Source organism: Pecten maximus, chromosome 12 (assembly GCF_902652985.1).
Source record: "Pecten maximus chromosome 12, xPecMax1.1, whole genome shotgun sequence".
In the NCBI taxonomy this organism is placed as follows: domain Eukaryota; kingdom Metazoa; phylum Mollusca; class Bivalvia; order Pectinida; family Pectinidae; genus Pecten; species Pecten maximus.
The window spans coordinates 8,671,277-8,697,632 of record NC_047026.1 but is presented as its reverse complement, the minus strand read 5'-3'; the positions used below and the strand labels follow the sequence as shown (position 1 = coordinate 8,697,632).

Genomic DNA, 26,356 nt, shown 5'->3' with positions numbered 1-26,356 from the left:
TCCCCTTGGTGCTTAGTTATGCATATTGCATTTTGAGACCAATCGGAAAACAACATGGCCGACAGGCGGCCATCTTGGATTTTGACAATTGAAGTTTGTTATCGCTATTTCTCAGAAAGTACTGAAGGGATCTTTCTCAAATTTCATATGTAGGTTCCCCTTGAGGCCTAGTTATGCATATTGCATTTTGAGACCAATCGGAAAACAACGTGGCCGACAGGCAGCCATCTTGGATTTTGACAATTGAAGTTTGTTATCGCTATTTCTCAGAAAGTACTGAAGGGATCTTTCTCAAATTTCATATGTAGGTTCCCCTTGGTGCCTTGTTATGCATATTGCATTTTGAGATCAATCGGAAAACAACATGGCCGACAGGCAGCCATCTTGGATTTTGACAATTGAAGTTTGTTATCACTATTTCTTAGAAAGTCCTGAAGGGATCTTTCTCAAATTTCATATGTAGGTTCCCCTTGGTGCCTAGTTTTGCATATTGCATTTTGAGACCAATCGGAAAACAACATGGCCGACAGACAACCATTATCGCTAAATCATAAATTTTATATATAGGTACCCATTGTTTGAAAAGTACTAGCTATAGAGGGCTGTTTCTGATTTACACAGATTAGTAAGACTTAGAGGAAGGGAAAAGGAGAGAAAAGATCAATCTGACATGGAACCTATGAAGAACATTCAATGGTGGGCTCCAAGATCCCTCTGGGATCTCTTGTTTGTTTACTAATTATAAATACACTAACTGCAGTTCAGTATTGGCTTAGTATAGAACATGTTTATCCCTATTAAGTCCACAACCATGGGTGGTTTTATCTAAACAAGTGTAACAATGTATTCTCATTTTATAGACACGCGCGTTTAAATGTCTGTTGAGTTGTGTAATGATCCGTGACAGATTTACATGTCGAGTTGTGTAATGACCTGCGACGGATCACACGTGTGTATGTTTGGGATTTACGGTTTGTTCTATAAAGACATTGACAGGTCGTGGCTTGTTGTTGTGTCCTCCCGAGACCCACCCACCCAGGTAAACAAAACTCCAGGTAAATGATCACAGGTATGTGTGTCCTGTCACCGTGAACCTGCGTACCTTATCTCTGATATTGGAGAGATATGTGAGTTTTCGGTATTTATGACCTGATTTTGGGATACATAGTCAAATCATTGGATTTACGGAGGATGTGTCTTGTGATAATGTGATACAAATGACCACATAACAGTGTTTTGTAGTTAGGATGTCTGTACACTGTCCACTCTATACGTACTGGTAAGTGTGGATGTCTACTTTCATATTGTCCTTTATGTAAATGTGATCATATCATTGTACAGGGCTTAATTAGGGATTAATACCAGCTTGTAGCAAAATCAATTTCTAATGTCAACATGAAGTAATTACGCTGTTTTCCTGGCATGAATTGTAAATTTTAATAACTCGCTACATTGTATTGTCATCGATATACACTGATCAATTCATGTGACATTGTATACTGGTTTCGTCCAGCGGTATAAGAGTAGTTTTAGACCATGATGTTGTTTAAGGTTTCACTCTCCTCATATTGTTGGTGTTAATTAAAAGCTTGTCTCTTACATGATCTGTTAAGCTTTTGAGGGAGAGAGACTCCTAGGAGGTAGTAGATGATGGTCAGAGAATGTTTGGTATGTTTAAAGAGACATGGACATATAAATGTTTGGGACAGCCTTCATGAATTTATCTGGTGGTCAGGGAATGTTTGGTTTGTTTAAAGAGACATGAACATATAAATGTTTGGGACAGCCTTCATGAATTTATCTGGTGGTCAGGGAATGTTTGGTTTGTTTAAAGAGACATGAACATATAAATGTTTGGGACAGCCTTCATGAATTTATCTGGTGGTCAGGGAATGTTTGGTTTGTTTAAAGAGACACGGGCATGTATATGTTTGGGACAGCCTTCATGAATTTATCTGGTGGTCAGAGAATGTTACTAACCCTCACTACAATCTACAATTAATACTGTAATTATATATCAATATTTTAGGCCATGCCCTGAGTACACCACTCAAACATTTTTTTTTTTGGGGGGGGGGGGGGGGGGGGGGTACACAACAGTAGTAGTGATTCTATCACTTTAAATTTAAGAATGATGATAACGACCTTTGTCACTGTTCACTGTTCGTGTAAAGTGATCGTACAGTACAGGTACCGACCCGTATTCCTCCTACCTGGTTGTCTTAGTATCACAGAAGTCTATACAACTGGTTAAAGTATTCTAATGAGTTCAGCATTTAAATTTCTTTGTATCGACTACTGTATCAAATTCACACTCGACACGACATGAAAATACTAAAACACATCCTCGGAGTTCATATAACCATGAACTCTTTATATAGATCTACCAATACAATACAATAAGCGATAATGTACTTGCTACATTGAATGTATTCTTTACACAATCAAACGATATAAAAAACGTTGTTAACTGTACATTCAGCTTCGGTTCACCAGCTTCGGTTCACCAGCTTCGGTTCGGTTCACCAGCTTCGGTTCACCTTCTCAGGTAAAGAGTTTGACTCCGACTATTGACGATTTTAGTTATGCTCACCTGAGAATTAATTAGACACAAGTAAGATATTGGGTTAGGGCTTCATCATTTATGCATGGTTCTAGGGGTCGTAGGTCACTGGAACAAGCTTCCATTCTAGTCACAGCATCAGTAACAACTGAGAATGATGGAGTACATAGATTTACATCCGCAGACGTTTCTCTCACCTGTAGATTGTGATGTTCTCACCTGTAGAATGTGATGTTCTCACCTGTAGAATGTGATATTCTCACCTGTAGAACGTAACATGAATTGATACGGTGATTGGATGTTAAACAATCCAGCCATATATGTGTTCGTTACACAATGGAGGTTAATTTACCTGTAGATTACCTGGATTTGTTGGACATGAGGTCGATAGCCAGATGCATGAAGGTAAATAATTAAAAGGGCCAACATTTCCTTGCCCGAGATGTAAAGTACAGAGTTGATCGGGTAGAGCAGGATGTGTTGTGTAAAAGTTGAAGTCAAATGTTAATTCAAAAATTTATTGTTTAGATTTTGATATGAGAGTTCTACCTATGTGTAAGAAGGTATAATTTTGGTGTCTGACAATGTGATATTCTGACTAGAGACAGATTTGTACTTACAACTTACATGTTGTTTGTTGTCTTCCAGTTCTGACCTATTTATAGATATTCTGTAAAATATGTACGAACATGCATTTATACATACCCATGTGCATGTTACTGCCTCCTGACCCCCAGTACTGATTTGTTTTTATCAAAAGTAAGACTGGTGCGTGTTATAGAGTTAATATCTGTAAATATCGGCCATGGACATTTGTCTGGAGCAGTTTGTATGCTCCAATGTGGTCTTGACTATGTAAACATGAAGTCCAATATGTTTTACAACTTTATATCAAAATAAAATTTAATAAGACCGATGTTCACAATTTACCTTGTACTTGAAGTTTTTACCTGATTTGAAAATGCCAGAATATTTTATTCCTGTATGAGCTATCGTGAGTTTGGAACTGTTCCATAACTACTATGACGGTGAAGTATTTTTTATCCGTTCAATAATAGGATTAGGGAGAGTTTATATATATGGTGCCAACATATCTATAGTAAGTTATACACTTAAGCTTTATCAGTAATGAAAATTCATTAGAATTTCCTTTCAAAGATAGTACTAGTTTTGTTGTTTGTCCAAGGACGACTATTTATATTTATCATTAAACGAATGGAGAGAAATCCGACTTAAAGCTGATGTGTTTATTTCATTATATATAAATAGAATTTTATAAAATCCTAAATCGTGCAGAATACGTCCCTTTAAACCGGAAAACCAGAGCAATGTTTTTTTCAGGCCATTATATAATCTGAGATATTATTTTAACTTTTAGTTGTATGTAGATTTATGTGTCAGTCAGAAAATAGACCATGATGTGTACTCGGGTCAGACTCGAGGATTAACCAGCAGTTGTACTGGTCAGACTCGAGGAGTAACCAGCAGTTATACTGGTCAGACTCGAGGAGTAACCAGCAGTTGTACTGGTCAGACTCGAGGAGTAACCAGCAGTTGTACTGGTCAGACTCGAGGAGTAACCAGCAGTTGTACTGGTCAGACTCGAGGAGTAACCAGCAGTTGTACTGGTCAGACTCGAGGATTAACCAGCAGTTGTACTGGTCAGACTCGAGGAGTAACCAGCAGTTGTACTGGTCAGACTCGAGGAGTAACCAGCAGTTGTACTGGTCAGACTCGAGGAGTAACCAGCAGTTGTACTGGTCAGACTCGAGGAGTAACCAGCAGTTGTACTGGTCAGACTCGAGGAGTAACCAGCAGTTGTACTGGTCAGACTCGAGGAGTAACCAGCAGTTGTACTGGTCAGACTCGAGGATTAACCAGCAGTTGTACTGGTCAGACTCGAGGAGTAACCAGCAGTTGTACTGGTCAGACTCGAGGAGTAACCAGCAGTTGTACTGGTCAGACTCGAGGAGTAACCAGCAGTTGTACTGGTCAGACTCGAGGAGTAACCAGCAGTTGTACTGGTCAGACTCGAGGATTAACAAAGTCAGAATTAGGATTACTGAGTCATATGTATCTAATCCCTGACCATTATGTAGACAGAGATTAGGAAATAAGGTCATACTTATACTGTTATTGTGGCTCTATCAGACTGGACATTACACATGTGGTCACTTATGACTATAGATCAAAATTCACGATTTATAAATATCATAGAGAGTAAATTGCTTAATGTTCGTTCAGGTGAAGTTATCATCTTCAGATTGTTTTACCAGAACTGACTAGGGGAAGCTGAAGTCTACACATTGTAGAGTTGAGGAAAAGCAACACAAAATATTTGGACTGTAGGACCGCTTATTATCTGATCACAGGGCCTTGACCCTTGAGTGTATGATTTTGACTTTCCAATATCAGTTTTTTTACTTTTTGTTTGCAAGGACATATTGTTCACTTGAAATATGCTCTGACTCTCAGAGTTGTGATTTGACTTCTGAAATTGCTAACTGCCAAGGGTTAAAGGTAAAGTTCAAGGTCAAAGTCCTGCAACAGGTTGACTTTAGTTTGGAAATTTTATTTTTATAGTGTTCATACTATATTAAGGTTCTGCAAGAAAAATGCAAAGAAACAAATATGATTATTAAATACACAAGGCAGATGGATTCTACTTGTATGTGTGTCTGTCTATTGTGTCTCCTTCATGTTGTATTTATAAAAGATTTCTCTGTTTTTGCAGATCATCACAGAGGTCCAGCGGTTCAGGATCTGAGACAGATCTCCGACAACAGATCACAGTTCTCCAAACAACAGAGGAACGACTTCAACAACAAATCCAGCTTCTAGAGCAGTCCAAGTTTGACCTTGAACTCAAGGTCAAGGATGCAACATCAGAAAGAGGCTCTAGTTCACAGGATCGTAATTCTAGCCTTTTCTCCAAACCTGATCATGTGACCTCACAGTCAGATGAACGAGGACTTGGGAGCAGACAGGTTCTGCTGGATAGGATTATCGAGTTGGAGAAGAGTGAGAGACATTTGAAGGGAAGGCTAGAGGTTGTTACCGGTGTTTCTCTAACAACAGTCACCATGTTGGATCAGCCGGAGGATATTCTGAGGAAGCGGATCGGGGAGCTAGAGAGACTGGAGAAACACCTCAAACAACAGGTAACTATGGTTACGGTATTCTGACCAGACAACTTGTTTGATTCAAGCAAATTGTTTGCTGAGATGGTAATTTCTGTACAGTTCACAAAAGAAATTTTGTTTCCAATAGTTATAATATAAAATACATGTGCTAGGGGAGTTTTCATTAAAGTGCCATTTTCAGGATACAAGCATTCTAGTGGTATTAAATGCTGGATGAGAGATAGAAGCAGGGGAGAAAGACAGAAAAGGATGAGGAAAAGGATAAATAACACATAATAAAAAAACAGACAAAAAAGAAAGCCTCACTTGCAGTTTTTTTCCTGCCATGACCCCTGCATGGTGACCTTTAGGCGATTTCCATTAAAAAAGGACATTTTCGAGTTTTTTGTATTTTTTATTAAGAAAACAATGAAAAAATACAAGATAGATGGAATTTTTTTCAATAGTTCCCTAACTTCTATCCCCATCCTCACCAAAATAAAAGGATATAAACTTTTAATTTTGTTCACCATCATTCCATAATTAGCATAGCTTTACTAGCTAGGCAAGTTTCACTTTACAGTTATATTGTGACCTTGAATCCTTATATGTGACCTTGACCTTGACAGGTGCTGGACATGGAACAAGACAGGGATGAGCTCCATGAGATTGCCAGGAAAGACAAAAATCTCATTCACGACCAAAACGTCAAACTGCGTGAGCTAACTCTCTCGGAGAAAAATCTGAAGGAGCAGATGAATCAGTTTGAAGCCTCTGAGCGAAGTTTGTACAATAAAGTGGAAGAGCTAGAGGACCAAATCTCCCGTCTAGAGGACAGGATCTCCGAACTCAAGGTCATGGAAATGAGACTCAAGGAACTTGTCCGGAAATACAAGCTGGACGAGGAAGTCTGGCTCAGTAAGTCGGAGAACCTGGAAACTTCCATGACCGAGCTGAGTGTTTCCGAAGCAAAAATGAAAAAGCAGGTTCAGAGTTTGGAATCGGAGAGAAACGCACTTGCAGAGAAAACAGAATATTTACATTTGAGGTTGAAAGAGTTAGAGAATGCGGAAGCAAACTTGATACAACGAACTAAGGACCAGGAGAACAAGGAAATTATACTTAACGAAAAACTCTCCGAGCTTCAAACACACGGGTCCAGTACAGACCAACAAAACTCAGAACTACAAATGGTTAATGTTGATCTGACACAGAACTTTAATCACGTCGTTCAGGAAAATAGTGCACTCACTCATCACATAGTTCAGCTTCAGAACCAGGCTCAAGTTTTAGAACAACAGACTATCGCTCTCAAGGACACTGAGCTTCGACTTCAGCAGGAAGTCGAGTGCCTCGAGAAAAGTGAAAAAGAACTTCAGAAAAAAGTCAAGGACCTTCAGCTGAAGGATGTTGATATGCAAGGTCAGCTCAGACAAGCGGAAGAAGGGGAGACAATCATGAAGGACAAACTCAGCAAGCTCCAACGTAGTGAGAATAAATTGAAGTACAGGATACAGGAGTTGGAGAACTCTGGCGCACAGGTAGGATCCGGGTTACTCTTAAAGGCATAGTGTCTACAATAATATCCTCACAAAAGTATCAACCATTTTAATTAATATAACTATATAACATGGGATAAAAAAGGGGACTTTCCTTTACCTTGAATATTATGCGAGAAATGGATCTTTGTATGTTGAAAATTAGAAGTTAATTATGATAATAATTAGTTTGCGAAAAAACAATTGTCAATGTCTCTTTAATTACAATTATGACAGTAAAAACAAAACAATGTAGATGATTTCAAAAATTATTTATTCAACTTGAGAGGCATTACCCTGAAAACTGAACGTATATTTTTCACTAAACTATCATAGATCCTGAGACTTCAAATGTTTATTTGAATATTTCAAAATATTTAATGATTATAATTCTATTCTTATTATACTCATGTGGGAATTTTAGGATATTTTCAGTTTTATTTTTAGCAACAAACTTGTTTCTTGGTTGTGTATGTTGATAAAGTCTCTATACAATTAGAAATTAAAAATGTATTTTGATGATGTCATACAAAAATGGATTTTGAATATCATTACTGAGACTGAAAATTAATATCGGGATTGAAATGCAGATTTCATTGAAGGTGGTACAAAACTTGCTACGTGTCTGGAGAGTCATTGAATACTATTAAGATACATAGTTTGGTGTACATTATCAAATATTGAAAGGAATCAAGAAAAAAAATCTCAAGTAAGGCTATGATAATTTAGTGCAATGTGTTCTTCCTGGAATGTATTGAATTAAGGTTACCTCTGAAATATGTGCTCTTTGTTGCAATTTAGTCGTAAGATTTTAACAATATTCCATTCTCCATAGTTACCACTGGATGTGCCGAGCTCCCTCAAAGACAAGGTTCCGAGGAAGTTGGAGGACTGTCAGCGTCGTCTGATCATCCTCCAGAACCAAAACGAGAAACTAAAATCTCGTGTACTTGATTATCAAAATCTTTCGACGTCCAAATCGGCAGTGAAGCTCCCATTAGCGGAGTATCAGGAGTTACAAAATAAAGTGGCGCTACTGGAGCAGACGGAACTCCACCTCGACGAGATGGAGCAGACGAATGCCCAGTTATTAGATACTGTTAAACGGATGCAAGAGGGCCAGGTCGGTAACAAAGGGAGATAAATCTGATTAGTTTATCTACAATTTAGAATATGTATATTTTTTGTTTATATTTATTATTGGGAATTAATTTTATTGACTTTCCTGTAACTTAAACAAATTTTGTTTGTTTTTCACTTATTCTTAAATTTGCAGTCTACTCACAATCAATCAATCAATCTAATCTCCGACTTTTATTTGGAAATGTTTGTGCTGAATAGATGGCTAAAATGTCATATACATCATTTAGTGTCGCATGTCATTACTCAAAGTGTGGTATACATCTGGTATACATCCCCTGAGGTATTTTAAGTCCTAAACTGAAACACTCTGCCACATTTCGATAAGTAAAAGATTTTTGACAGTCTCAAATAAGGCAAAGCCTCTTACTGAACATAAAAAAATCATCTGTTGAGATCTTCTTTATTCTATAGTAGGGGATCTATTGTCATATCTTGTGTATGATTTGCCAGGTATTTTAGATAATACATGATAACTTGTAATTAGCCTTTGTTTTATTGCTCTGTAAATTAGCTGGGAGAGTTATTAGACACTGAATGTTTTTTCATTCCATTTTTGTGTTGATTCATAATTGTCAAATTTCATGCACAGTAGAATATTTATAATTGTACAATAGATTCATTTCCACCTGTTGATTTTCATATTCAGTCTTATTCTTGGCCAAATCCAGAACAAAACTCACTGAGATATTTTCTGAGATACACCGACACTTTATTGGTAGTGTTTATTGGTTGTCATCTGATTCAGTTGACCTTGATATGACCTTTTGTTTCACCTGCTTTGCATGTTGTTCACTTTTCGTTTTTCCTTTGTTTCTATTTGACATGACAGGACGTTAGTAGTCCTGAACTCGACGCCATCCAGAGACGTTTGGCTCAGTCTACCAAGACAATCAAGGTAAGTGCACAGGGGTTAAAGGTCACACAATCCCTCATAAGGTCAAGGTCATACTTATATTATGCTGGGTAATTGTACCACTTCATTTGAAATATATTGATGGGAGACTTAAACTTGGTTTCCAGAGCTACTTCAAAATTTATTTTAAAAACCAAGTGTAATGTGTCGGATGAAATCCTACTTCAGTTCTAAATATTGGGTGTCTTCTGAAACCCTTGGACCGCTCTCTCCTACAGCCGTTTGATGCTCCCTCCTGAATACACCTTATTACACCCCCTATCAAGTTATGTCCCCACCTTCAGGCCCCCTCTCAAACACCCCCCCCCCCCCCCCCCCCCCCCCCCCTTTCAGGCCCCCTCTCAAACACCCCCCTTCAGACCCCCTCTCAACACCCTCCTTCAGACCCTCACCTCTAACATGGCCCTTGGCTTGTAAGCATGTAGATATGAACATCATCAATATCCTCGTCATTGACAGGTTATGCGGCAGAATATGCACAGCGTACAGTGGAAAGACCTGGGGCCAGTCGTATATAATGGTAAGTTTACGGGACAGATGCTAGGATTAACCATGTACGGGTTTGTTTGATTTTTGGCTAGATTTATCACCTCATAACCAGTCAGGGTCATTTTGAGGCAAGGTCTCCTTGTAGTAGTTGGTGACTACCTCACTGAACAACATTCGGGAGGCCTGTCACATGCCATCCAGAGCAATAGGGGTTAAGTGTCTTTTCAGTTTTCTCAGAATAATGGAATCTAACCAAGACAGTCACAACACATTTCACTATCGTACTGAAATCTAACCGAGACAGTCACAACACATTTCACTATCGTACTGAAATCTAACCGAGACAGTCACAACACATTTCACTATCGTAGATGTGAAGTTCATTACTTGTTGAAGTACAGGAGATTGTATAAAATATGATCCATGAAGATCTCTATTGTAACACACAGTGATACAATAGACATCTACTGTAGGATATGGATCAATAACTGTAGGACTGTAGGTAGTAGGTATAGACATCTTTATACTCCCACTAGGGACACCAGCTGGCTCATATTGTAGGTATTCACATGCTTCTTTAGCTCATTTCTTTTGATTTGAATTTGATATGTTACGCTTATTTTCAAAATGACATACCTTAAATTCATAAAATTGACAAGCAAATATGCAAAAACAAATTTCTAACTCTTCAAAAAAATTTAATTCTTTAAAGAGAAATTGCGATACCTTTTGTATATGATGGGTTTATTTTGTTAGGTATCTCAGCTGACCATGGTTTATTTTGTTAGGTATCTCAGCTGACCATGGTTTATTTTGTTAGGTATCTCAGCTGACCATGGTTTATTTTGTTAGGTATCTCAGCTGACCATGATTTATTTTGTTAGGTATCTCAGCTGACCATGGTTTATTTTGTTAGGTATCTCAGCTGACCATGGTTTATTTTGTTAGGTATCTCAGCTGACCATGATTTATTTTGTTAGGTATCTCAGCTGACCATGATTTATTTTGTTAGGTATCTCAGCTGACCATGATTTATTTTGTTAGGTATCTCAGCTGACCATGGTTTATTTTGTTAGGTATCTCAGCTGACCATGATTTATTTTGTTAGGTATCTCAGCTGACCATGATTTATTTTGTTAGGTATCTCAGCTGACCATGATTTATTTTGTTAGGTATCTCAGCTGACCATGGTTTATTTTGTTAGGTATCTCAGCTGACCATGGTTTATTTTGTTAGGTATCTCAGCTGACCATGGTTTATTTTGTTAGGTATCTCAGCTGACCATGGTTTATTTTGTTAGGTATCTCAGCTGACCATGGTTTATTTTGTTAGGTATCTCAGCTGACCAGGTGCAAGTCTCACACATGGAGGCCCCTGGTCACCTAGCAGAGAGAGGAGCAAAGGGTCAAGGTCAGATGGCCAGGTCCGCCAAGGTCGGACACCCTACGCAGTCGCCGGTCCAGAGTGACCGTTATGATGTCATGAATTATGATGACATGTCAGACACTAGTACCGTAGATGAGGACAGTGTCCATAAGGTAAGCATCATATTATCCTGTCGCCATGACAACCTGACCGTCTGCTTGGAAAGTTTGTAATGATTAACCCCATTATTAACGAGCGTTATATTTTAGCTTTCTTTTATTTGTTAAATCTAACTTTTGTTTTCTAAGAGTTTTAATTTTCTGTTAACAAGCATTGTGATTTAGCTTTCTTTCAGTAGTAATTAACATTTCATTTTGGAAAAAGAGACGCTGTTTTCTGTTGATAAGGACTTAAGTAACACACATCTCGATGAAATCAGACTCGCTTCTTAGCCACGGTAGATATTAGTAAGATAACTCCACACTTAGGCTGTTGTTTGCTTGTCATTCACAATTTCTAAAACATTTTACTGGGAGTCGCTTGAATGTTGTTTTATGATTGACAAAACTGTCACACTTTAATTCGTAGTTTTCACAATCATTTTTGTTAAAACGTGTTGTATGATCATTTTCACTGCTGCTAATGTAAGGTTGAGAAAACCAGTGTTCACATGCGTCTGACAAAGGATGGAAGGTTTGTGGTGCTGGGACCACATGAGGTAGGACTTTAAGCACTTCCAAGTAAAGGAGAGCTCGGATAAGGGGAACAACAAGTGCTTGCCTGCTTCATGTTAGCAGCTTAGAATTGTCATGTTGCTTACCCACCAAACCAAGCATTTCCTGAATGGTGCAGATATTTGTCCTTAGATTTGACATGTTGCCTTCCCACCAAACCAAGCATTTCCTTAATGGTGCAGACATATGTCCTTTGTTGTTTTGTTGACCCCAATTTTTGTTTACCTTAATTTATTTCTTAGATATGTTATTTTGTTAATTGTTGTAAAAATAATCTAACACCATGTAGTACATATAATTGTATAAGTCTGCATGGGTTTGTAATCTTGTTTTAGCCCATTTAGATTAAGCTGTTGCCAGCTGTTGGTGGAGATTTCAAATGTTTTTGTTCTGTTATGCTACAAATCACAAAACTAAAAAACAATGTCACTACTGCATGCTGAGCAGTGTATGTTGGTGTCTGTACACGCTATATATGCTTAGGAGGTTACAGGTAAAATGCTGTATATTTAGTGACAGAGCTTTATCAAAGGTTACAGGTAAAATGGTGTATGTTTAGCGACAGATCTGTATCTGTGAGGTTACAGGTAAAATGCTGTATGTTTAGTGATGTAGTTTTATCTGTGAGGTTACAGGTAAAATGCTGTATGTTTAGTGACAGAGGTTACAGGTAAAATGCTGTATATTTAGTGACAGATCTGTATCTGTGAGGTTACAGGTATAATCCTGTATATTTAGTGACAGAGCTGTATCTGTGAGGTTACAGGTAAAATGCTGTATATTTAGTGACAGAGGTTACAGGTAAAATGCTGTATATTTAGTGACAGATCTGTATCTGTGAGGTTACAGGTAAAATGCTGTATATTTAGTGACAAGCTTTATCTGTAAGGTTACAGGTATAATCCTGTATATTTAGTGACAGAGCAGTATCTGTAAGGTTACAGGTAAAATGCTGTATATTTAGTGACAGATCTGTATCTGTGAGGTTACAGGTAAAATGCTGTATATTTAGTGACAGAGCTGTATATGTGAGGTTACAAGTAAAATGATGTATCCACATGTTATTACAGGGATAATGATGTAATGTATTTGTCTCAGGCTCCTGTAACATGACAATTCTTATCTTTATTGATGTCCTCAGTATACAACATACTTTAAATATTTGAAAGTTAAACTGAAAAACAAATGCATTCCAACCACTTAATTCTGAAAAAATTCACAGATAGGGACAAGTTGACACTGGTCTATATATAGTTATAGATATTTAGGAGTTCGGTAATCTGGAGCCTGGTGTAATGGATGGGGTTGAGGGGTGGCAGAGTGGCAGAAAAACTTTCACTGTATTTGTATCCTGGAAAAAATACGCACATGCATGTCGGCTTAAAATGAGCACAGCTGTTTCCATGGTTACAACAATAACCTGCTTTTGATGAACACAGCTGGTTAAATGACCTGTTTAATTTCAACATGGCCAAATTCATTTTATATCGTTTTATACGAATACCATATACCATGGCCTCCACCAATATATAACTTTATATATTATGCACATTTGTGATATCATCATTAATTTCACTTTTAGTTACGGAAGTATTACTCTGACATGATTGTATAAACTTGATGAGGAGACTTTTGAAGAGGAGACTTTTGAAGGACTTGAATATATGTTTTATGTGATGGAGATAAAAAAAAAAACTGTAGTGTACTCTAAATGAAATGTACACAATTCAATAAAATGTACACAATTCAGTAAAATGTATACAATTCAATCAAATGTACACAATTCAGTAAAATGTACACAATTCAATCAAATGTGCACAATTCAGTAAAATGTACACAATTCAATCAAATGTACACAATTCAGTAAAATGTATACAATTCAATCAAATGTACACAATTCAGTAAAATGTACACAATTCAATCAAATGTACACAATTCCTGTGGAAATCAAATTTTATTGAAAAGTTCTTTTCTCTTAAAAATTATTACACTAGTGAATCAGCCAGTCAAAAGTGATGTTAAAAACAATGAGCCAATGAAAATGCTTGTTACAAGCAAGAATGAATTGTTGATGGATATGTACATAGTCATACATAAAACCAGTGTATAAATATCTGATCTGTGCACTATTGAATAATCTTAATTAATTAACATGTGGTTGTATATCTTTATCTGTAAATACGAAGCTAACTATGACATAATCATTATCAAATATTTCGGACAAGAAGGCAATACTAGGACAGCACTGTAGAGGATATTGGTGATTTGTATATTTATTTCGGGGGCCATTTGCAATTTTTTTCTTTCATAAGTGTCATTAGAAGCATTTTAATTATATTTGCAACCATGCTTATTCTTCTGGTCAGTATAATATCTGTGAATATTGTTTTTTGTTGACAGGCTGCGCGGGGACATAAAAATGTACCCAATGCACAATTAGTATCCGACGACCGACAGCGGATGATAGATGATCTGGTCAGCCATCTTGATTCCCCGGAGAATCCGTTGGAAGAGGCACATTGGAAGCAGGTTGAATCCCTGTCACCCAGGGCAGCAGGGATGAACCAAAGAGACAATCGGTGGGTCAATGTTGGCAAAGCCACCAGTCTCAACCAATCTAGTGCCAAAAAAGGGTCCCGCTTAAACCCAGACGAGGAACTTGTGTTAGGACTAACGCTCCCGTCTGAAACCGAAAGTCAAACTAAATATAGCACACAGAATGACACAGATTCCACTATGGCAAGCCCTTTGATAAAAAGGAGAAAATTTCGCCCCACGGAGAGTGTAGACTCTCAGGCCCCGCCACCACTGCCACAAAGCCAGCCGCCATCTTTGAACTCTACGTTTAACGCTGCCGATAATTTCGCTACCGCTGGATTTCCTGGACTGGAACAGGACTTTCCGGACGAGATAATGTATGAGCAGGATTACCACATGGTTTCTGCTCCGATCCAGACTCCACACTCTGTGATGAGCATGCCTGATAGTGGACACGGAACCGTGTCTACCCTCCGGAGTCAGGCACTGCAGGATAGAATCACGGAGATCAGTCAGGCTCTACAGGTAAATCAGGTGTTAATTACCGCTGTTTATTACAGGTGTTAACAAGGTAACATATTCATATCCATATGCAAGTATATGTGAAATCAAAATAGGGAAATAATGTTCTTTTGTTTCTAGAGAAAAGTCTTTTGTATAGATGGTACATATACAGGTTTTAATGGTTACATATATACATGAGCTGTGGGTTTTAATGAGTTATTATAGGATTTAATGGGTTACATAAAAAAAATTATGTAAATGAGTTGTGGATTTAAGAGCTACATCTGTAAATGAGTTGTGGGTTTTAATTAGTTATATATGTTAATTAGTTATGGGATTTAATAAGTTACAGATATTAATGAGTTGTGAGCTTCAATAAGTTACAGATATTCATGAGTTGTGGGCTTTAATGGGTTACATATGTAAATGAGTTGTGGGTTTTAATTAGTTATATATGTTAATTAGTTATGGGATTTAATAAGTTACAGATATTAATGAGTTAAGAGCTTTAATGAGTTACAGATGTTAATGAGTTGTGAGCTTTAATGAGTTACAGATGTTAATGAGTTGTGGGTTTTAACGAGTTACAGATAATAATTTAACATTTTTTGACAGAAAAAGCCATTAACCAGTGAGGTCACAGATGATGATGAAGATGTCATGGTTTGGAAAATGAAGGTAATAATTCTCTTTAGCAACATCTTTAAATTCACTATGATGTCATGTTTCATATCAAATATATTTTTGAAACTCTTACTGAATATATCCTCTACTTTAATCCTAGCCTCTAATTTGCCTGCCTACTACTAGTCTGCCTACATGATGATCCTCATGTCCGATATTTATATTGCAGGCCTCCGAGGCTCTACGTCAGATGGAGAACTATGACAAAGAGAACAGATATCTGAAGGAAGAGGTGAGTGTCCTGTCAAATACCCGTCTGTACATCAAGGTTTTAAAGTAGAAAATATATATATACCTGTACAGCTGTATTCTGTAAAATACCCCTCTCTAAAGCAAGGTTTTAAAGTATTATATAAAATATATACCTATACAGCTGTATTCTGTCAAATACCCCTCTCTACACCACGGTTTTAAAGTATTATATAAAATATGTATACATATACAGTCTTATTCTGTCAGATTCACTTTGTAATATTTCCGAATTAGAAAAACTAGGATGAAATGATTGTTGGATATACTTAATCCTAACTCCCCAATCTCCCTTACTCTGATAAAAACGTGTTACTCATTGAAAGTTCCTCAATTTATAAATTGTTATCACACATCTTTTTTTCAAGATACCCACCGCTTATCTACCATACATTGCCCTGTTTTGCCATGTAAACCCCAACCTCTTTAATAATAGGGATATTTTGTTGTTGCTCTAGTTACTATCCCCTGAAATTTTGTTGCTATGGTTGCTCTCCCCTGAGATATTGTTGCTATGGTTACATTCCCCTTTAGATATTGTTGCTATGGTTACATTCCCCTGAGATATTGTTGCTATGGTTACACTCCCCTGAGATATTGTTGCTATGGTTACACTCCCCTGAGATATTGTTGCTATGGTTACACTCCCATTCCCTTAAGATATTGTTGCTATGGTTACTGTATCCCCTGAGATATTGTTGCTATGGTTACACTCCCCTGAAATTTTGTTGCTATGGTTACACTCCCCTGAGATATTGTTGCTATGGTTACATCCTCCTGAGATATTGTTGCTATGGTTACTGTATCCCCTGGTACCTTTGATTTAGCTCCCTCCAGCTGTAAGACGTAAAGCCAAGGTAAGTCGGCCATCTTGGAAGTTGTGTTCACAATGAAAAAGAGAATCTTTTGTGCACTAAATGTTGTGACACTCTCTTCTGGTCTTCCTAAAACCTCCTCATTTTTCTTCAGGATGAAATTTCTGACATGCCATGGTAAAAACTTTTTTTTTCTTGCAAGACTACATTCAATTTAATTTGGCAGTTCAAAAAATCAAAAATTGTGGATGGATGTTTTGAATTTTCACATTTCTTCACATTTTTGTTTTTCATTCATAAGGTAAAATATTCTAATTGATTAAATGTACATGATGTACCACAATTGCATGCTGGGAAGGCTTCACCTTTCTGTCACATTGATTTATGTTAACTGGTGTTACCTCAGATGTCTGTCATGGATCTGGCTCTGTATGTGTTGATGACAGGGCCACATACTGTTATACAGCTGCTGTGTTATAGCATTGTGTCGGGTAGCTGTGACCTAGATATTGATCTTGTTAGAGTCATCAAAAATTGATCTGGCTATGTGTAGACATTAGACTGTGTTTAGAATGTGAGGGACAGTTTTAAAGGTGTAAATACAGTCAAAATTTCTCATCTCAAACTGTGATAACTCGAACATCGCTTAACTCGAAGTAACATTCCAACTGTAAAACTTTATATAAAATATACTTAATTTGAAAACTCTGGATATCTGGAAATTTTTTCGTGACTTGATCGACTAAGAGTTAAAAACGTTACTGTATGACAGAGCGATGGATGTATGTATATGTGTGTTACTCCACATTGTGTAAGGTAGCTGTGACCTAGATATTACAGAAACAATGGATGTATGTATATGTGTGTTACTCCACATTGTGTAAGGTAGCTGTGACCTAGATTTTACAGAGCGATGGATGTATGTATATGTGTTATTCCACATTGTGTTAGGTAGCTGTGACCTAGATTTTGCAGAAACCATGGATGTATGTATATGTGTGTTACTTCACATTGTGTTGGGTAGCTGTGACCTATGTATTACAGAGCAATGGCTGTATGTATATGTGTTACTCCTCATTGTGTAAGGTAGCTGTGACCTAGATATCACAAAGCGATGGATGTATGTATATGTGTAACTCCACATTGTTAGGTAGCTGTGACCTAGATATCACAAAGCGATGGATGTATGTATATGTGTAACTCCACATTGTTAGGTAGCAGTGACCTAGATATTGCAGAAACAATGGATGTATGTATATGTGTGTTACTTCACATTGTGTTGGGTAGATGTGACCTAGATATCAAGTCACTTTTTTTCTGGATCATCTCCTGCCCCAGAAATAATCTCCTGTGATCAGAGAAACAAAATCCGCTCTTTTGGGAGATTTTCACCGTATATTACATATCTTCTTCCTCCATTTCATCCCTTTTTAGGAATTCTCTCATTCATAATTATTTTCACAATGTGTTTTGTTAGTTATGCATAATTTCTTATCAAAGTATACCTCAGTTCTTCAATTGACCACTTTATTTGAAATGTTTTAAATCTTCATTCAAACTCCACCATCTTTTAAGAGATCATAGTCTGAGCTTCCATTTTCTAAGGATAAAAATACTCTAGATTTCGGCTATAAACCAATGTTATGATTTTACATATATTTTTCTCTATAAATCTGTCTCATTTTATGCTGTAGAGTGGAAATTTCTAAATACATCTCTAGCACAATTACTGTATTTTATTTAATTTTCCATGTGATTATCCATTTACAGAAAATAGTAAATTTTGAATGAGGTGATCCTGAGTTTTATTGGTAGTGGTCAGTCAACAGTGTCTTGTTGCTTAAATGTTTAAAAGAGATTCTAGTTCTGTGTGTTTAACACAAAAAGAAAAAGTTTAACAAATATATCCATTTTGAAATATTTCATTTATGATTTCATTTCAACATATTCTGTTGAATAACATGTATACAAATGGGTTAGACAGCAGACTCAGGCCTATCTAAGTCTTCCCCATCATTTATGATTTTGGTTCTGAAAAACACTATATATTTTACTTGTCTGTACTGTCGTTATTACTACTTGACAATTATCTATTTCTAGTAATACGCATCCAACGAACATTTGTTTGTTCGGATCCAGTACCTATATTGGATTATACCGTCGTTATTACTTACTAGACCCTATATATATGTTACATACTAGTAATGATTAATTAATCTGTTGTTTGTAGATCACAAAGTTAGAGAAGGAATTAGAAAATAAATCACGCTACATCCTGATTCTGGAGAAATTCCTCGACAAACTGTCTGATACACTTAAACTGAAGGTAAGTTCTGTTTGATGGTACTGACCGTAGGGCAGTGGTTTTTCACCAGTTACTCCGGCTTTCCTCCACCTCCAAAATCAGACATATCCTTAAATGACCTGACTGTTAAAAAAAATAAACCCTCTCAATTAATTTGCATACAGTGAATTTCCCTCTCAATTAATTTGCATACAGTGAATTTCCCACTATGTTAAATTCCTATACAGCCTGTTTCCACTACAGCATTTTGTAGTTCGCTGTGTTTTCTGACTCGCAGGATACGAGGAACAGCAAAGAAGTCATCCAGATCATAGAGGCAGAGCTGATCAAGGTCAGAGAGGAGCTTGCTGATGCAGGTCACAAAAAGCTTGATCTATCACAGGATGTTGTAGCTCTAAACATGGAGCTCAACAAACGCCAACGGGAGCTTGTTGCCAAGGTCAGCTACAGTATTTGACAAGACGAATCCAGTGTACTATTCAATATAAATTCTTATTCTGTGAATACTTAGTATAATAACCCTGGTCTAAAAAATACACAAAAATTAATTTTACTGAAATCATTTTTTGATAGAGAAATGAAGCAGACAGCTTGATGCGCGAGTTACGACAATGGCAAGAAGAATGTCGTACGATCGAAGACATGCGAACAAACGCCCTCGACTCTCTCCAGTGTCTCCAACAGGAAGCTGATGAGATAAAGGAATTGGAGAAATCCCTAAAGCATGCTAAGGATGAAAACAACAAGCTTCTAAAACAGGTATGGATTTCTACCCTGGAAGGGTCAGCATGTAACTAATATACAGATATTAATACACTAACCTCTGTTGGGTACAAAGTTGTAAAAGATTTTAGTATAATTCTCCGATATTGTTCCCTAAACAGTGTAAGAAATTGAAGGGACGAATAAAGGATTTAGAGATTACAACAACAGAAAATGCTCAACTCACTCACCAGGTAACCTCTCTGAGGTCAGAGGTCGAACTCATCCCGCAGTTAGAGGAAGATAATTCCCAGTTGGAAGAAAAGCTTGATGAATGTTCCAAGCTTTTAGAGGATAGGGTAATTCTTGTTGTCGTAAAGCACTTTTACAAATGAAATTCACCAATTAAATAATGAAATTCACAAATCAAATAATGAAATTCACTGATTATATAATGAAATTCACCAATCAAATAATGAAATTCACCAATCAAATAATGAAATTCAATAATAAGATAATGAAATTCTTTAAATAAATATATTCAGAAAATGGAAATGGATTGTTTGTGCTATGTAAATGAAAGTATGAAAAAAGATTTTGTAAACAATAGATAAAATCATCAATTAGAGAAAGCAATTTTCCTTTTCAGAAAATAGTTAATTCTTAATTATTGAATAGTTTTTGATGATCTGAATTCTGGTGACATGTAGTCTTTACATTAAGAATGCTTCAGGTAAAATATTCATTAAAAGATAACACAAAGTATGTTTCTTTTTATTGCCTATGTCAGTCGGAAAAGATAAAAGAACTTTTAAAAGAGATCTCAGAATGTAAAGGTAGAGTTGTCTCCCTTGAACAAGATAACATTTGCCTTGAGAAGGACATTGTCGGTTACGGCAGTGTTAAGTCACAGGTAACTTTCTATCTATAGACGTCTGCATGACCCAGCATGGTGATGGAAGTGTTTTGTCTGCCTTACTATTACAGCAGCCTGTTTGGGAAATCATACTGTCAAAGTACTGGAAAGTAGATAAAATGTTGTCTTAAGTTTGGGTAAATAATGCCCTCTTTTGGCAGTATGTTGTTAGTATTTATGTTACATATTTAAAAGAAAAAAGTTTCAAGTTACATTTTTTATGATTTTATCACAATTAATTATTGTGAAATTAAATGGACAGACAGTTGGAGATAGACATTTAGTGACAGACAGTTTGGTGACAGACATTCGGGTGACAGACATTCGGGTGACAGACAGTTGGATGACGGACATTCGGGTGACAGACATTCGGGTGACAGACATTCGGGTGACGGACAGTTGGCGATAGACATTTAGTGACAGACAGTTTGGTGACAGACATTCGGGTGACGGACAGTTGGGTGACAGACAGTTGGTTTTAAGTTAAGAATGCTGTCTTATCAGTTGGTGAAGCCCTAGTAAGAATGAAGATTACAAACATTTTGGTTCCTAAGGAGCTCCCTGTTGTATACAGGTTTTGTTTCCCTCTCACCTTAAATACGTTACATTAACAGTAACTGAAGGCTTCAGAAGCTTCATTCAGTTTTCACTATAATTATCATCTTAGATTATGATGTAAGAAGTTAATGCATGGTTCACAGTTGTTACCTAGTAGTCATATTTTCTGAGACAGAACCTCACTTATCACTCATCACAATTTAAATGTATGTTGTATTCTGTGTTTCTCTGTCAATCACAGTCAACACTCACCACCATTATATATACATAAGGCTTGTATCCTACTCGTTCAGAAAGAATTATTTTGGATCAGCCCTAACAATAATGAATTTATTTGATTTTACCTTCATCTAGATAAACTTTGTTGAAATTTTACAGTAACTTTGAGATTTCCACATGCCTAGTCACAGTTTCAGTAAAACTTATTATCTCTAGATGTGATACAAAGTATATATTAATGTTGCTTCTTTATCTAATATGAACCTTTGCCGGGGTCAAGTTGGCGTTAAACTGACCTGGTACAATCAAATGTTGAATGAGGGCAAAGCCAGATATCAATATTTTAGATTCTATAAGGTTGGTATAACACAATATTGACAGAATCAAAAGTCCTTAATCTTTTATATTAGATACAATTTTTTTTTGCAAAAGAGTGGAATTGCATTATATTTATCTTGATAACTGAAAATTTACATTTGATGTCAGAATGAGTATGATGTCATAAACACAACATTTGCAACATAAGTCATGTTGACAACAACAAAATGTTGGATCTGATTTCTGTAATATTTGTTGGATCTTATTTCTGTAATTAAATGTTTTATTTTCTCTATGTTCTGTAGTTCTCCCAGATGAAGCAGACCAAAGAAGATGCTGTACTGGCTCTCGTACCTCTGAAGTCCAAAGTCCATCGTCTCTCACAGAAGTGTAAAGATAAGGTAAGCAAACTTGGTAACAGGGGAGATAACTCACAGTGGTAAAAAAGAAAATAATTCTATGATAGAGATGGGACAGTTATAGCCCTAGTATCAAACTTGTTTCTCATATTTTCCACAGCTAGTTCTAAGATACCTTAGTGTAGTTTTACCTGAGTGACCTTGACCTGTGTAGTTTGAATGAGTGAGCATGACCTTGAACTATTTTTTTACCTGTGTGACCTTGAATAAGGAGTTTTACGTGAGTGACCTTGAACTATATTTTTTTTAACTGAGTGACATTGTACTATTTTTACCTGTGTGACCTTGAATAAGTAGTTTTACTTAAGCGACCTTGAACTATATATTTTTACCTGTGTGACCTTGTATTTTACTTAAGTGACCTTGAACTATATATTTTTGACTGAATGACCTTGCTCAGGATAATTGCACCTCTATCTGTTTCTCTTTCAGGATGAGTTGCTACGGCGACTGGGGGAGGAGTTACGGAAACTGAAGGGCATCAGTAAACCCGTTGTCCTCCTGGAACAGCTGCGTCACATGGAGGAACAAATGGCTGGAGAGGAGTACAACAAACAGGATACGGAGGCTGACATACAAAGATCATCGTCAGTATCCTCGTTTAACGATGTGTTAGATCCGGGAGCATGGAGTGACTTAGAATTATCGCCTGGTAATATCAACGGCCGGCCAAAGTCTGCCGATCAGTACGATCGCCACCAGAGGCCGTTACCATCACAACAGCTGCCACTAATACACCGTCCAAACCGGTCGCCTGTGTACAGCCTAGAACAGCGAGGCCACAAACAGCCACCCGCGGGACACATGCCACGCCACACAGCCTACATAGCCGTGGCTGACTATGACCCAAATACATTTTCCAAGAGTGGCCGTCCCCAGGCTCGAGTTACAGCTGACAGAGGGCGACACTGTCACCATCACGGGTAGGTTAACTAAGGTCTTCAATAGTTCCGCTGTTATGTGTTCTAGAGTAATACAATTTATTTTGCTTAATCAATAGAAATATTTGGGTATTTCTGAATTTCTAACAAAGGTTAAGATTTTTGTACTTTCACTTTAACATTACATCATGAGAAGTTAAAATATCATTCTTATGTACAAGGCTTTTGAAAATAAAATCTTATTCTAAGAATATGAATCATCAATTTTGTAGGTCCGTTAGACAGCCATGGATATTATGAGGCTGAGGTCAAAGGTCGAGTGGGTCTGGTCCCAGCCAGTCACGTACAGCCAGAGTCTGGGATCGAAGACCTTGGCAATCTTAATCCAAGTCCTAACGAACGGAGGATGCAACAGCTTCAAAGTACGCCATCCCATCTTGACCCGAGCCCGGAGAAAGTCCTCAACATGCACAATCAGCTCCAGAAATCCCATCAGCCCCATAGATACAGTGAGTCTCCCTAGAGTTTAATATAGAACTACATAACTTTATATGTAAAGTAGACATTCATTTTGAAGTAAAATGTGAATTTTGAGAAATTTGATGGCTTTTTTTAAAAATTAGAGAATTACAGAGATCTATGAGTTTTGTTCATTTGAAGGTTAAGTAGCCTTACTGATGAAAAAAAGAGAAAGAAACCTAATTATGATGGTATTTGAATCATTATATGGTAATGTTATGATAATATTTCTGTTCTTCTTGCAGTACCACCCAAAATTTCTCCGCGTCAAGGTATCCACATTAACGGCCACTTGCCTGGAAATCTATCCCCACGAGGCCAGAAAAATGTGAGAAGTCAACTTTCACCTCAGTTTAAACAAGGTATGTGGTATCTCCATCTTTCTGCTCCCTTAACTTTAGTCAAAAGATTTGATCAATGAATTCATTCACCAACATCAATATTAAAAATGTTGTGTTGTTATAACAGGTGTTCCTGAACCTCCTACCCAATTAAAAGTGGAGAAGACATCCGGAGGCAAAAGTATAATACTATCCTGGACACCCCCAAAACTTAATGAACTAGCCCAGAGCAACAGGTCACAGGTCATAGGTTATAAGGTAAGTCATAGTTCACAGGTGATGTCTGTAAGTAAACCATTCTTACATTGTATGTGCTATAGCGCTTTAAGTTCTATAATTTCAATCATTTCAACAAATTGGTTTAGAATTATAAATAATTTTTAAGACGTTTTCCTTTAATTTCAAATCGAAAGATTCTTGGGAGATTTTGTGGTAAATAAAAAGAAAACCTTCCCAACTTACCAGGAACGTGTTAAGCCTTCTCTTTGTTAATACAAATTTGATATGGAGGTTCTATTCACACGTGCTTACTTCGGGCGAGTTTGACCTTCAACCATTTACCTTAGTTAGGCTGTTCCATCTAATGTGATTACATATGCGGATAAAAAACAACCAATCGCTACCGTGCTTTCAGCGATGCTTTCACAGATGAAGTCTAGTTGATGAGGTCAGACCAAAGTAAATCAGTGGTTGAACCATAGCCGACTTGACATCTCACTATTTGTAACTTCTCATTTTTGTACACGTTACATATAACCAAAGCGAGTTCACTCCCACCCCAGCTTCACCATAGTCTCTATAGTTTCTGATCAAACTCGCCAACAGTGATCATGGGCTCTCTGTGTCCCAGGGGAGATAACTACCGTTTATAAATGAATTTGTTCCACCAAAAAGGTCATACAGCCAATCAATGCACTACTTAACAGAATTCAAAATTCTCCACCAATTTAATTCATATACGACTTTACCTACCAGATCTACATGAACGGCAAGGTGCAGCAACAAGTGAACAGTCCTCATCTCTCCAAGGCAGTGGTGGACACTTTGGACACTGGTCACTCTGTCCGCCTCGGCATCCAAACACTTACCACTAACGGTCCTGTGTCTGTCGTCAAGGAGATCACCTATCGCCCTGACAACAAGAAGGAGGCCGTGGAAGTGGAACCACATGGAGAGGACCTTGTACGTCACCTAAACAGTTCTGATTTCCGGTCAGGAAAGAGACATATGGTACGCAAATGTTTTATCAGTACAAAGTTTTCACTAAAAATCGTTAAAATATCAAAACTTGATAGATACGGCCAACTTTATGTTTACTTAAATTTTCGTAAATATGAGTTATGCTTAAACATCTTACACTAATGACAATTGATGTAATAAGGAATTTATTAAACTTGTTGGATGATTTTATATGCCACAAGCCTTCACCCTTTATTCTTAGCGTAAATTAGCACATATATTGCACACTTGTGTATTGTGTGCAAGTATGTTGAGGTTCATTTTCAGAAAAAAAAATTAATACAAGAATTTTTTTTTTGCGTTTTTTTTTTTAATGTTTAATTTGAAACTCCATTGTAACTTAATACTACAGCATAAGAGGATAGAAATCAGTAACTTTTACATAAAAATATACTCTTATTTCCTAATGAAAACTGGTGAATTTTTCTCAAGAAAAAAATAATTAGAAAAGAAATGTTCACCATCATTGTTGTTATGGTTACAGTTTTTGGGCGTGTATGACTACGATCCCTCCAACCAGTCGCCACGCGATAACTCGAGTTACGAACTGGCTTTCCATGCTGGAGATGTCATTACAGTGTATGGCAAGGAACGTCCAGATGGCTTCTACTACGGAGAGGTAAGGGTCAATGTCGTAGGTCAAGGTCACCTACTGTTAAGCCTATAGCTAGTTACAATTTTTACAGTCATGATACTTTGTGTGTTATGGGCACATGTCCAAATATTTACATTATCAAATGAAAGGAAAAAATGATAATAATCAATGAAAAGATGAACTGTACTGGTGCCTGCGTAAAAATGTCATCCGGTCATATTCACACAAAGGAGATCACAATGTTCACTTTATTGACATTCAAGGGCAGTGATAGCTCAGTTGGTTACCAGCAACGTTACCTCGGGTGAAGGTGCATGGTTCGACGCTCCCTACCAGTGTCGGTTGGTGTTTCTCAGGAAGCTGAGAAACAGACTGGTATGTGCTGTTGTGGTTGAGTCCGTGGGCAACAGTTCAGTGATGTAGTCACCAACTACTACAAGGAGACCCCACCTCAAAATGACTCTGGCTGTTCATGGGGCGATAAACCTCGCAAACAAACAATCGCTGTCATCCACATGTAACATCATAAAGTCAGAGACAGCTAAAATATTATTTAAGAATTAAAACTGAAGATTAACAAGAAAGAGATGAATTGATATTGAAGAGTAGTTTATGTATGACCTTGACCTTTTTGTGTGTTTCAGATAAATGGCCGACGAGGACTGGTGCCTGCCAGTTTTATGGAGG

The 26,356-nt window shown here is 37.1% G+C and overlaps 1 protein-coding gene across 3 annotated transcripts in view; it reads left to right on the top strand.

Annotated features, from left to right (window-relative positions):
* LOC117339143 (centrosomal protein of 290 kDa-like) overlaps nucleotides 1-23,815 on the top strand; it is a 103,351-nt gene extending 79,536 nt beyond the window's left edge. For 2 of the 3 annotated variants that reach the window (XM_033900561.1, XM_033900563.1), the window contains 17 exons: nucleotides 5,298-5,724; nucleotides 6,315-7,226; nucleotides 8,059-8,346; nucleotides 9,196-9,261; nucleotides 9,739-9,799; nucleotides 11,101-11,306; nucleotides 11,783-11,851; nucleotides 14,268-14,930; nucleotides 15,525-15,587; nucleotides 15,763-15,825; nucleotides 18,888-18,983; nucleotides 19,240-19,401; nucleotides 19,536-19,721; nucleotides 21,981-22,076; nucleotides 22,527-23,017; nucleotides 23,248-23,484; nucleotides 23,740-23,815. In XM_033900561.1, coding sequence (XP_033756452.1) covers nucleotides 5,298-5,724; nucleotides 6,315-7,226; nucleotides 8,059-8,346; nucleotides 9,196-9,261; nucleotides 9,739-9,799; nucleotides 11,101-11,306; nucleotides 11,783-11,851; nucleotides 14,268-14,930; nucleotides 15,525-15,587; nucleotides 15,763-15,825; nucleotides 18,888-18,983; nucleotides 19,240-19,401; nucleotides 19,536-19,721; nucleotides 21,981-22,076; nucleotides 22,527-23,017; nucleotides 23,248-23,275 — 3,877 coding nt within the window. In that variant the 3' untranslated portion in view covers nucleotides 23,276-23,484; nucleotides 23,740-23,815. The remainder of the gene's footprint in view (nucleotides 1-5,297; nucleotides 5,725-6,314; nucleotides 7,227-8,058; nucleotides 8,347-9,195; nucleotides 9,262-9,738; nucleotides 9,800-11,100; nucleotides 11,307-11,782; nucleotides 11,852-14,267; nucleotides 14,931-15,524; nucleotides 15,588-15,762; nucleotides 15,826-18,887; nucleotides 18,984-19,239; nucleotides 19,402-19,535; nucleotides 19,722-21,980; nucleotides 22,077-22,526; nucleotides 23,018-23,247; nucleotides 23,485-23,739) is intronic. The other variant, XM_033900562.1, reaches the window with a different exon arrangement.
* The last annotated feature ends 2,541 nt before the right edge of the window (nucleotides 23,816-26,356 follow it).